General features: G+C 44.5%; 1 protein-coding gene across 6 annotated transcripts; it reads left to right on the plus strand.

The window, feature by feature from the left end:
- The first annotated feature begins 4,936 nt into the window (after positions 1–4,936).
- Positions 4,937–8,558, plus strand: ica1 (islet cell autoantigen 1). Of its 6 annotated transcripts, none has more exons than XM_037275102.1 (13): positions 4,937–5,050; positions 6,029–6,058; positions 6,143–6,308; positions 6,386–6,458; positions 6,526–6,649; positions 6,724–6,922; positions 7,063–7,188; positions 7,259–7,342; positions 7,410–7,489; positions 7,580–7,626; positions 7,772–8,005; positions 8,068–8,145; positions 8,210–8,558. In XM_037275102.1, the coding sequence occupies exons 2-13, from the start codon at positions 6,042–6,044 to the stop codon at positions 8,335–8,337; spliced, it is 1,356 nt and encodes a 451-aa protein (XP_037130997.1). In that variant the 5' UTR covers positions 4,937–5,050; positions 6,029–6,041; the 3' UTR covers positions 8,338–8,558. The 6 variants fall into 6 exon arrangements, with proteins under 6 accessions (XP_037130997.1, XP_037130998.1, XP_037130999.1 ...); XM_037275103.1 differs by having other exon boundaries at positions 4,945–5,055; positions 8,213–8,558; XM_037275104.1 differs by having other exon boundaries at positions 4,945–5,055; positions 7,775–8,005.
- Positions 8,559–12,461: the final 3,903 nt, after the last annotated feature.

Below are 12,461 nucleotides of genomic sequence, written 5' to 3' on the forward strand. Positions count from 1 at the left end.
GCCTTTTGGCAGAGGCATGCGTGGGGAAGGTGGGTGCGCTGGGCTGTGCCTTGACATTTAGCAGGATTAGAAAAAGTTCCTCTGCGAAGGTGTCAGGGGTTGCTTGGCATCGCAATCACGTGAATCTTCTTCACGGTGACCTCCGAGCTAGCGAACAACCTTTGCCTCGGAAGTTAGCATTAGCTCAAATAAAACCAAACAATAAAAAAGTGACAATAATAAAGATTCATCCGATTTATCAATTAATTGTCAAAAGAATCGTTAGACTAGTCAATTATCAAAACAATCGTTATGGTGCATCCCTAAACTTAATTTGTTCATAATTTGTTTTAAAAAGTATATGACATACTGTAATTAAAGATATTGAGCATATCAACTTAAAAGAAAATTGTTAATACCGCTAAATAGTGATAGACCTTTTCATTTGTGACTTTGTTTTTTTGTTAAGCCCAATATTTTTCATACTGCTCTCGGGTACTTAATAAACTGTCCTGTCACGGGACACAGGACTGCCAATGGTGTTTTTTAATTAATTGTACTAATCGTCGTGCTCCACTCATATCAGGTAAAAGTGCAGAATTCATTAACCTTTGTCATCTTAATTGCTTTTGGGGGCATTCCCGCTGCGAGATTAAAACGACACACACACACACACACACAAATGAAACATCTTATTAAAGTGGGAAAACACACTCCAATGTCATTAGAGCGCGGCAGGTTCTGCTGAGAAAACAAGTCTCTTCGTAAACATACACAACTACACTTTACACGTTTATTTATCTTGCAGTAGGAAGGCTCAGTGCCTGTTTTTATCTGACGCGCAAAAAAACAAAAAATATTTATATTTATTCTTCAATAAAATTGTGTATAAGGTTCTTATTGTTTATAATATTTGTTATTTTTAATTTTTTTTTTTTTTAAACTGCTCTAACACCCCAAAAAGTAGTTGAATGGACAAATGTTCTTTTACACCTTGTCCACTTGTTCATCATCTTTTTCCCGTGTTGTTGTTGTATTCGACATCATCATAAAACAGTCGCGCCAATAATGAGTTTTGTGTGTTTGTTCAAAACAATATGTCTTTGAATCGCAATGAGGGCTGACGTGAATTTTCATTATCAGTTAACGAGATGATTACTGTTGAGCTAATAAGGCCAGAAGAGCGGAAGGTAGGCCGGAAGCTTGGCAAAACTTTTAAATGTCACTTACAAAAACAAATAGCATAATATTGTGGGTTAGGAAAAAAATGCTTTATCAAGCATTGGCAGATTCAATTAAAAACATACATCAGAAAGATGTTCTCAAACTAAATCAAGTGTCGTGTTATATTAATCATCATTATAAATGGGACCCTCATTTTCTGTCTGCACACATTAGATAAGCCAAAATGGCTACTCAGATTAAAAATGTCCAAGTTCTTGTTCACTTATAGGAATGGGTCCTGGGAAAAAAAACAGCTTAAAAATTCAACATCGTCGAACAATGTATATAATGAGTTTCCATTGGGGCATAACAACGGTAGCCAAAGCTAAATTTTAATCACTAGCAGCATTAGCATAGCACCGTAAGGCTTAAAAGTGTAAATAATTTTGTAGAAATGACATTTCAAACATGGCGCTCTGAAGCATTTTGATACGCGGGCTGTCGACTTGTCCGCCCGACGGCTATTTGTGTGCTGTCGACGCTAAGCTAACGCTAATCCCCATCGCAGCTGACACAGCACAGCCATCTCTGTAATATGTGTGCATGCGTGTGTGTAATCACGAGAAAGTCTTGTGTATGTTAGCAAAGCTGGCCTCAAAACAGATTGCACTCTCCATTTAAAAAAAAAAAAGAAATACTTAGTATTTTGATTTATATATTTGTCATATTTAGCAGTCATCACATGTATGTCACTTTTTAACCATAGTGATTGCTACTAATGTTGCCTATGAGGATTATGGGGGATTTGAGCTATTTTACAAAAGATGATCTTTAATCTTATTTTCCAGCAAACAGTGGCAGTATGCTTGATTAAGTTGTGGAATGTTTTGGAAGAAACTTTTCTTAGCCAGTCCATACATGCGTGTCGCTCTACCACGTGGATGTCCTTGACCAGTAAGCATTTTGGCCCTTCATCCAGCAGTACTTAAGCTAGCCGCTGGCTATTTGGCATGCGTGGTGGCATCGCGGACAGAGCGCGTGTCATCACGCTGGCGTCGGCCCGAGCCAGCCTCGCTCAAGGTCGCTCCTCCATGCATTTTTTACAACAACCAAAAAAAAAAAAGACACAAAAATGGCATCATCCTTCTCTCAGTTGTCAGCGTGCCTGTAGTCGTCCATCTCTGTCAGCTCAGATCACCTTCAGTCCTACACACCTTATTTATCAAAGGCCACGCCGACTTTAATTGTTTCAACTTTACTGTACGGTGATCCCTCGCTCGTCGCGGGACAAAGACCGAGCCTTGACCTCAACGGTGAAAATTTGCAAGTAATGGATGATTCCTGCCTAAACATATTTACAACTGCCTATAAAGTGTACTATAAACTGTGCTGTGATTGGCCAGTGGTTTAGTGAAAGGTTACTTTCTTTTTTTTTTGCTAATCATTGTTAAAACGTGCTGAGAATGTCCAACTTTTCGTAAGTAGCAAGAATGCTTGGGGGAGAAATAATTTTGGTATTTTTAAGGACAAGAGTACATCCTTTTCTCCGGTCCATCATCCTAAACGTCGGCGGTGTCGGCGTGTCAGGGAGGCCCTCACATCACCGGCTGCTCGCCAACAGGATTGCTGAGCCGTGTTAAAGTTACTTTCAAATTTAACGGCCTCCACTTTCCTCCCGCATTCATCGCGACGCGTCGTCCATCTATCTCGGCCCGAGGCGGCGATAGTTCCCGTGAACCGTGAGAGGCCGCCGTATTTCAGCGCGTGGAGAATTCCCCGTGAAGGGTAAGGGATTACGGATTGCGGCCCTCTAAGCCGCCCGGCTGCCCAGCGAGGATGTCTCTGAGCGGCGTAATCTTCAAACGCAGAGCAGAGTGATGAGTGGGCACCCAAGAGTTGCACGGGATCTAAATGTGTTCCGCTGGGTTTACTGGCGATAGAAGGGAAAAAGAGGCCGAGTCGTGTGGGGGGGATTTTTTCAGGTGTCTCTACTTTATTTATTTCTCTGTATTTCACGTAATACTCTTACACCCTACATTTGAAAACAAATAGATTGGTAGTTTCAGATAAGAGTGACCCAACAAGTACTTTTGGAAATCGAGCAATCGTTCACATGATATTGTGCGGAGATATGAAAACTGTGCGGTGGGAATGAATTTAGCTCAACTTGTTGCTACTCCCCATTGAAAATTTCCCCAAGTTTTTCACTCTCCATCTTAACTCTGAAGGCTAACCCATAACTCGCTAAAGCTAACCATGGCAGAGGACATCAGGTCTTGAAAGGTCGGGCATGGCCTGCATCATATCCTCGAAAGTGTGTCTGCAGTTCACAAAATGGCCGCAGGTTCTTCTTGCAGTTTCTGTAATCTTTTCTAGTGGACCCAGCAAGCAGTGCTTGTGTCTGTCAGATACATGCCTTGTAGGAGCGGCAAATTACTTGACACAGTCGGATCCTAACAGAGTCATCAGGCATGACGGCGTGGAGAAGCGGCAACCACAGAAGTTGGCTCCACACCAGCAAAACACTTACTTTTAGGCCTTCAGGCATGTGTATTTTAAGTAAAAATGTCAAACTCATTTCCACTTACAGGCCACAACCACAACGTGACCTGTGATGGAAATGAATCGGACATTCCGGGCATTAAGGGTGCCCGCTAAATCAAAAAGAAGCCATGCTAGCTTTTAGGCTCTAACATGGATGGGAGTGAAATCCCTACAAGAAGACTTTATCGATCACACGGTGGGGAAAATTCACTGAAAGAGCCCGAACAAGAAGCGCACTCATCAGAACAAAGCAGTAGTGACACACACATGCCCGATCCATATCGTTAACGCGATTAAGCGGCGGACGGGAAGCTTGTCCAGGGGGCTTGTCTCGCCGTCTTATTTAAGAAATCCAACGTCCGCCGATAGCATCGAGATGGACCTCAAGACGGGGGTGGGGGGGGTGAAGGACATCTGATGTCCTTGGCGTAGACTCTCGAAGATTGAGTCCATCAAAAATGAGGCGAAGGGTTCAGGGTTCTTATTTAAGGCCGAGATGCAAATCGGCTCGCCAATTTACGACACGCTAACGGCAAAGGGTGACCCGGAGGGGGCCCGCGGATCAAGGGGCTTCATGCACTCGCCGACATAATCAATTTGGAAAACACACACGCACACACACGTGTAATTCGGCGGTGTGCTGAGGTGTAAAATTGTGTGAACTCTCCAAACAGGTACATCCATTTAGGGCGTGACAACGAAGTGCCTTCAGGTGACAACAAAACTTACACGCTATTAGATCAGCTGCACTACGATGGGATGGAATAAAGCTCGGGGCCCCCACAAGGGGGGGTAAGGGGAGTTCCAGGGAGGGAAGGGGGTGAAGCGATAGGCTATTAAAGTGGAGGCGCTTGCTTGTGTTCTAGCACCACCCTTTGGAGGAGTGAGGAACTGCACCTTGGAGAATAACTGGCCAGTAAAATACTGCTTGAAAATATTTTCTGCTCTGTGTTCTACCAATTATCACCTTATGTGGTGATATCAGACACGCAGATAAAATGATAAACTCACTTTTGTTTATATTAAGATTCATCTGCTAACAACTCTTTTTATTTTGTGTAAATAAACACTTGCAACTTCAATAGGCGCACCTGCAACACTTATTTATTCAATCTTTTGACAGATCAGGCACGCTCCGTCAAACCAGTTTTCCGACAAAAACACACAATTAGTTTATTGTGACTATTTTTGAGCTTGTTTGCACGATACAAACACTGGGTTGGTTGGAGTGGCCAATCAGAGAGGAGATGAGGGAACGAGGTAACATTGGGTGACGTCATCGGAGATGATGCGGTATTGAAGATGAGGAGGAGGAGGAGAACGCAACCCTGACAGATGATCGTGACAATTTAAGGAAAACACGGTGAGGTGCGTGTATTGGGGATGTATTTTGGCATATTTGTGGCGTGTTGTCATTTCCCTGCTGAGGCGCGTGCACGATCGATAAGGAGTCATGGCGAGCGCGCTGCGGCAAACACAATCAGAAATAGTCTGACATCAGTTTTATAAAATAATACTCCTTGTGTAGCTAACCGATAATCAAACAGCTGTGTTTCTAAGTGGGATGTACATTTCTATTCCAGCTAGATAGAAAATAGTTGTTCGATGGTCCTCCGGAATACCTAGGTGGCGCTCGAGCACCGATAGCACGTCAAGAGGTGAAGTACAAGCGTCGAAGAAGAGCTCAATGTATTTCATTTCCTCCTTACCTGCCCGAACGTCATTAGCACTTTTAAATTCGTAACAACCAAATTTACTTGGTTTATAATGTAAAGTTTTAGCAGAATAATATTTAAGGTTTTCATTCATTGATTTTTGTTTTAAATTAGTGTTCACATGCTGAGGAAGAGCCGTAATATTTCGTCGGTGCAGTGCAGTCACAAGTCTTTTAGTGATAATTAGTTTGATAGTTTTAACAAACGGTTTTCCATAAGCTAGCAAGCCGCGTCGACTTTGAATTTGAGTAGTTTCGTGAGGTTTTACACCAAGATTCCCCCTGGACGACATATATGACAGCTCCAAGTCGATGCAGGTGCGTGAGACTACATTGAATATCGATGGAAAGTTCATTTATTTCAATAGTTTGTTTCGAAAAGTCTATTTTTAATGCCTTCAGAAAGATACACACAATTACAGTATTTTCAAACCTTTACTGACAGTAAACTAGACTTTAAGCAGCTCGACTTTTGTCCTTCTCCAGGTTCACTGTGTGAAGCCAAGATTAATGTTTCAAAGGAGGGTTGGAAGCTGGGGTCCCATTTTAAAGCCTTGTTTTGGGTTTCAACCATGGGTTAAGAGTTTTATATTAACTTAATAACAAAATGATTCCCTCTCCCCACAGATTATCCTAAAAAATGGAAAGCAGGAACTTGTGAGTAAAGCACATCTCTTTGTCGGAGTAATAGGTGACCCGTTAATCCATTCCTGACGTCATGTGTGTGTTATGTCTGAATAGCTGTTCCTCGGGCGACCCCGAGCTCCTGGGCCAGGACTCGCGTTCTGCGGTGAGCCGTTTCCAACAGCGTTACTGGAAAACCAAGCAGACGCTCATCAGGGTGAGCGGCACAAAAGAGGACCAACACGTGGTGGCCTCAGACGCAGAACTGGATGCCAAGCTGGAGGTCGGTTTCAAATTAGGGTTAGGGTTTGTGACTGAAAGCTGCTTTATTTTCATCCTTGTGGTTGTTTTGGATGTCAGGTGTTTCACTCCATCCAGAGGACGTGCATGGAGCTGCTGAAGGTGATCGAACAGTACCAGAGGAGGATCTGCTGTACGTGTCGCCCGTTTAATTTGACTTGTAACTCCGAACACATCATCCAAGTTTCACTTGCTTTCAGTTCTTTCCCAGGAGGAGAACGAGCTGGGTCGCTTTCTGCGCTCTCAGGGCTCTCAGGACAAAAGCCGTGCGGGAAAGATCATGCAGGCCACGGGCAAAGCGCTCTGCTTCTCCTCCCAACAGAGGTGGGCTTCACACCGGCACCCGCACCGATGACTGCAACCGCTATGCTAACGCTCACGGTAACGTCCTGCCGCAGAACGGCGCTGAGGAAGCCCCTGTGCCGGCTGTACCAGGAGGTGGAGACGTTTCGCTTCCGGGCCATCTCGGACACGTGGTTGACGGCCAAGCGCATGGAGCAGAGCCGCACCGAGTACAGAGGCGCTCTACTGTGGATGAAGGACGTCTCCGCCGAGCTGGACCCAGACACGCGCAAGCAGATGGACAGGTTTCGCAAGGTAACCCATATTGCGGATTTTTGTGACAGGATAATTTACAAAATGTACACAAGAGGGCAGCCTTTCCCAACAACAAAAAAATGTGATGCCTGCTAAATAACACACAACTGTCTTGTGTCATCACATTTAATATGTGTCAGGTTCAGGCGGAGGTCCGCTGCACTAAGCGTAGCTTCGATCAGCTGAAGACGGACGTGTGCCAGAAGGTGGACCTGCTGGGAGCCAGTCGCTGCAACCTGCTGTCCCACGTGCTGGCCACCTACCAGGTAGGACTCGTCGTGGGTTAAAATGATGGGTTATGGGTTGTGACCCACATGCTTTCTGGTGTCTCTCCAGACCACTCTGCTGCACTTCTGGGAGAAGACCTCCCACACCATGGCCGCAATTCACGAGAACTTCAGGGGCTGCCTGCACCACGAGGTCCACATCATGCCAATAGCGCCATTTCGTATTTCACAATAATATTTCATGTTGAATCTGATGACAGGAGCCATCAAGGGAAAAGAAGAAGAAGAGGAAGAAAAGTAGAGTACAGAAAAAAGATGAAGACAATGCTGCTCAGGAAGAGTATGTAGCTAAATAAACTGAACTTGATTTAAAAAAATAATAATAATAATAAAACCAAACTTTTGGTGTGTGCGTATTTTTGTTTTGTAGACTTGTCTCATTGGGGGATGACGGCAGAAGCAGTACAACAAAAGAAGGTAAAAATGTTCTCAATTATAGTTAAGAAAAAAATGTGAATAAAATCACTCAGTAAGAAATGATTTCTACATACATATATGATACGAAAGTAGGATAAAGTCCATCAACTATGACGTTACCAACACCCTACTTTGGATGTTTAAGGAGAAACGTGTGAATCATCCTGGGAGCTTGCAGAAGAGGACAAGGACGGCTCGGCCTTGCTGGAGGAGATCCTGGGAGGCTTGACGCTTCACGACCCCGCCCCCTTGTCCCGACAGTGGAGTCCGGTGTTTGGAGACACCCAGGACGGAATCGCCGCGGCTGCAGAACCACGCTCACTCTTTCTACCGTCTCAGCTTCTGGACCAAAACTTGAACCAAGCTGCTCAACTCGCAGGTATGCACAACCCGGGGAAAGAAAGTGTTCACCGGAAGATGAATGCCCCGATTGTTTGGTAGCTTCAGAGAGAGGCGGGACCACCTCGCAACCTGTCGCCATGGGAATTGAGCGCCCCCAAGATGCCAGTGGATTTAAAGGTACAATATTAAGATCTTCTTCTGATTTTTAAGAGCAGGCTTTAACCGTCTCCCGTCTCCATAGCAGGGAGCTCTTCCGGTCCATCCAAGGACCTGTCGGCATGGTTCAATCTGTTTGCAGACTTGGATCCCCTGGCCAACCCGGACACAATCGGAAAAAGTCACGCTGAGCAACAACTTCACAATGCTTAGCTAGGTACGTGGCCATCCACGCTAACTGGCCAGCCTCCTACCAAGCCATAGCAAACATTCAAGGGATGTCATTTGTGCTTCCTGTTAAGAGTGAGAAATGCAAACGGAATGAGCTTCAGACTGGATTTAAGTGGACGTATTATTATTTTAGCCAAGCCAAAGACGACCACGCGCTCTGTCGACCCTGGCGTGTTGGAAATAAGACATATCATGACAATACATTTACATTTTCTGTCTAATGTCACACGTTTTGTTTGGGTAAATAAGACTCTTTAGGGCAGTGCTTCTCAATTATTTTCTGTGATGACCCCCTTAGGGAGAAGAAAACATTTTGCGCCCCCCCATATTAACATTACAGAAAAGAAAAAAAAAGTTCTATATTATCAATATTATAATATATTATTATAATATCTGTTCAATATTTTTCCATGGTGTCCCACTGCCCTTTTTTATCTCTGTCTGTGCTGTGTGTGCTCGTGTTAGGTAGGTTTTTTCAGTTCATATGACTTCAACCAGTAGGTGTCAGTAATGCGCATTGAAGCTGGTGCCACCTCACCGTAAAACAAAACGAAGAAGAAAATGACGTAACTTCCCGTTCACGAACGAGTCATGGGTCAAGAGCCTTCCTTCCCGTGCATCAACGGATCAGTCAGTGAACGTGTTGCGTCTCCCTCCTGGCGTGAACTATGTAAACCAGAATGTAGATTCACGATTTACCAAGGATGCACGTTTTCTCCAAGCTAACGGCTAACTTTATTGCATGAAGGGATGCGCCGTTATGCAACAACGAGGAGATTATGCTTCTTACACTTAAAATAACGTGTATGCATATATACGCCTAAATATTGTTATCCAATATATCTACTGCAATTTCACATTAGATTGCTGGTTTGAAATTTACTTTTTTTTATTATTTTAATAAACATTAAAACCTGTTAAAACTTGTCTGGTGTTTTCTTCCTTGTTTTTATTTTTTTGGGCATGAAAACAAAAATCTGACATTTGGTTAAATACTTTATATGACAATATGTATATGTATTTTACGTTGTGTAATATGTGTTAGTGTCCCCCAAAATAAAGAGCAAATAGTCAAATACACATTCTTGACACGTTTAAAAAATGCATAAAGTTATTATGTACACCTGAAAATGGTGGTGTACCTAATGGAGTGTCCGTGTGACGTCACAGATCAACCAGCCAATCAGGAGGTGGGGGTGAGGGCGGGTGTGGCACTTTTCACTTTCAGTTTAGCTTTGGCCATGATTTTTCCCTAATGAAGTGGCCTGTTATTAGTTACACCTGAAAATGGCGGCGTACCTAAAGGAGTGTCCGTGTGATGTCACAGATAAAAACAGCCAATCAGAAAGTGGGGGTGAGGGCGGGTGTGGCACTTTTCACTTTCAGTTAAGCTTTGGCCATGATTTTTCCCTAATAAAGTGGTCTGTTATTAGGTACACTTGAAAATGGCGGTGTACCTAATGGAGTGTCCAAGTGACGTCACAGATCAACCAGCCAATCAGAAAGTGGGGGTGAGGGCGGGTGTGGTACTTTTCACTTACACCAGGGGTGTCGACCTCCAGTCCTCGAGGGGCCACGTTCCAATATGTTTTCCAAGTTACCCTCGTTAAACACACCTGCGTGAAAAGTTTTAGCCCCTTTCACGTTCCGCAGGAGCTAAAACTTTTCACGCAGGTGCGCTTAACGAGGGTCACTTGGAAAACATGTTGGAACGCGGCCCCGAGGACTAGAGCTTGACACCTGCGACCTTTGACCATGATATTTCCCTAATAAAGTGGCCTGTTATTAGGTACACTTGAAAATGGCGGTGTACCTAATGGAGTGTCCGTGTGATTCCCTCGTTAAGTGCACCTGCGTGAAAAGTTTTAGCTCTTGCAGAACGTGAAAGTGGCTAAAACTTTTCACGCAGGTGCACTTAACGAGGGTAACTTGGAAAACATGTTGGAACGCGGCCCCGAGGACTAGAGCTTGACACCTGCGACCTTTGACCATGATATTTCCCTAATAAAGTGGCCTGTTATTAGGTACACTTGAAAATGGCGGTGTACCTAATGGAGTGTCCGTGTGATTCCCTCGTTAAGTGCACCTGCGAGAAAAGTTTTAGCTCCTGCAGAACGTGAAAGTGGCTAAAACTTTTCACGCAGGTGCGCTTAACGAGGGTAACTTGGAAAACATGTTGGAACGCGGCCCCGAGGACTAGAGCTTGACACCTCCGACCTTTGACCATGATATTTCCCTAATAAAGTGGCCTGTTATTAGGTACACGTGAAAATGGCGGTGTACCTAATGGAGTGTCCGTGTGCTTCCCTCGTTAAGTGCACCTGCGTGAAAAGTTTTAGCTCCTGCAGAACGTGAAAGTGGCTAAAACTTTTCACGCAGGTGCACTTAACGAGGGTAACTTGGAAAACATGTTGGAACGCGGCCCCGAGGACTAGAGCTTGACACCTGCGACCTTTGACCATGATATTTCCCTAATAAAGTGGCCTGTTATTAGGTACACTTGAAAATGGCGGTGTACCTAATGGAGTGTCCGTGTGATTCCCTCGTTAAGTGCACCTGCGAGAAAAGTTTTAGCTCCTGCAGAACGTGAAAGTGGCTAAAACTTTTCACGCAGGTGCGCTTAACGAGGGTAACTTGGAAAACATGTTGGAACGCGGCCCCGAGGACTAGAGCTTGACACCTCCGACCTTTGACCATGATATTTCCCTAATAAAGTGGCCTGTTATTAGGTACACGTGAAAATGGCGGTGTACCTAATGGAGTGTCCGTGTGCTTCCCTCGTTAAGTGCACCTGCGTGAAAAGTTTTAGCTCCTGCAGAACGTGAAAGTGGCTAAAACTTTTCACGCAGGTGCACTTAACGAGGGTCACTTGGAAAACATGTTGGAACGCGGCCCCGAGGACTAGAGCTTGACACCTGTGACCTTAGACCATGATATTTCCCTAATAAAGTGGCCTGTTATTAGGTACACGTGAAAATGGCGGTGTACCTAATGGAGTGTCCGTGTGCTTCCCTCGTTAAGTGCACCTGCGTGAAAAGTTTTAGCTCCTGCAGAATGTGAAAGTGGCTAAAACTTTTCACGCAGGTGCACTTAACGAGGGTCACTTGGAAAACATGTTGGAACGCGGCCCCGAGGACGAGAGCTTGACACCTGCGACCTTTGACCATGATATTTCCCTAATAAAGTGGCCTGTTATTAGGTACACTTGAAAATGGCGGTGTACCTAATGGAGTGTCCGCGTGCTTCCCTCGTTAAGTGCACCTGCGTGAAAAGTTTTAGCTCTTGCAGAACGTGAAAGTGGCTAAAACTTTTCACGCAGGTGCACTTAACGAGGGTCACTTGGAAAACATGTTGGAACGCGGCCCCGAGGACTAGAGCTTGACACCTGCGACCTTTGACCATGATATTTCCCTAATAAAGTGGCCTGTTATTAGGTACACTTGAAAATGGCGGTGTACCTAATGGAGTGTCCGTGTGATTTCCTCGTTAAGTGCACCTGCGTGAAAAGTTTTAGCTCCTGCAGAACGTGAAAGTGGCTAAAACTTTTCACGCAGGTGCACTTAACGAGGGTAACTTGGAAAACATGTTGGAACGCGGCCCCGAGGACTAGAGCTTGACACCTGCGACCTTTGACCATGATATTTCCCTAATAAAGTGGCTTGTTATTAGGTACACTTGAAAATGGCGGTGTACCTAATGGAGTGTCCGTGTGACGTCACAGATCAACCTGCCAATCAGGAGGTGGGGGTGAGGGCGGGTGTGGCACTTTTCACTTTCAGTTAAGCTTTGGCCATGATGTTTCCCTAATGAAGTGGCCTGTTATTAGGTACACCTAAAAATGGCAGTGTACCTAATGGAGTGTCCAAGTGACGTCACGGCTCAAACAGCCAATCAGAAAGTGGTGCTGAGGGTGGGTGTGGCATTTTTCACTTTCAAATCAAATAAATTTTTATTTGCCAAGTTTGAGCATGCCAAACAAGGAATTTGACTCCAGTACATCACGTTCTCTTTACAACATTTAGGTAGCTAACCTGAAAACAACTGCAAAACAAAGGTTTTTTTTCCTTTCAACCTTTTACTCAAACACATTGGGTATAATAACACCA

The sequence above is a fragment of the Syngnathus acus genome, chromosome 16, assembly GCF_901709675.1.
Source record: "Syngnathus acus chromosome 16, fSynAcu1.2, whole genome shotgun sequence".
NCBI lineage: Eukaryota > Metazoa > Chordata > Actinopteri > Syngnathiformes > Syngnathidae > Syngnathus > Syngnathus acus.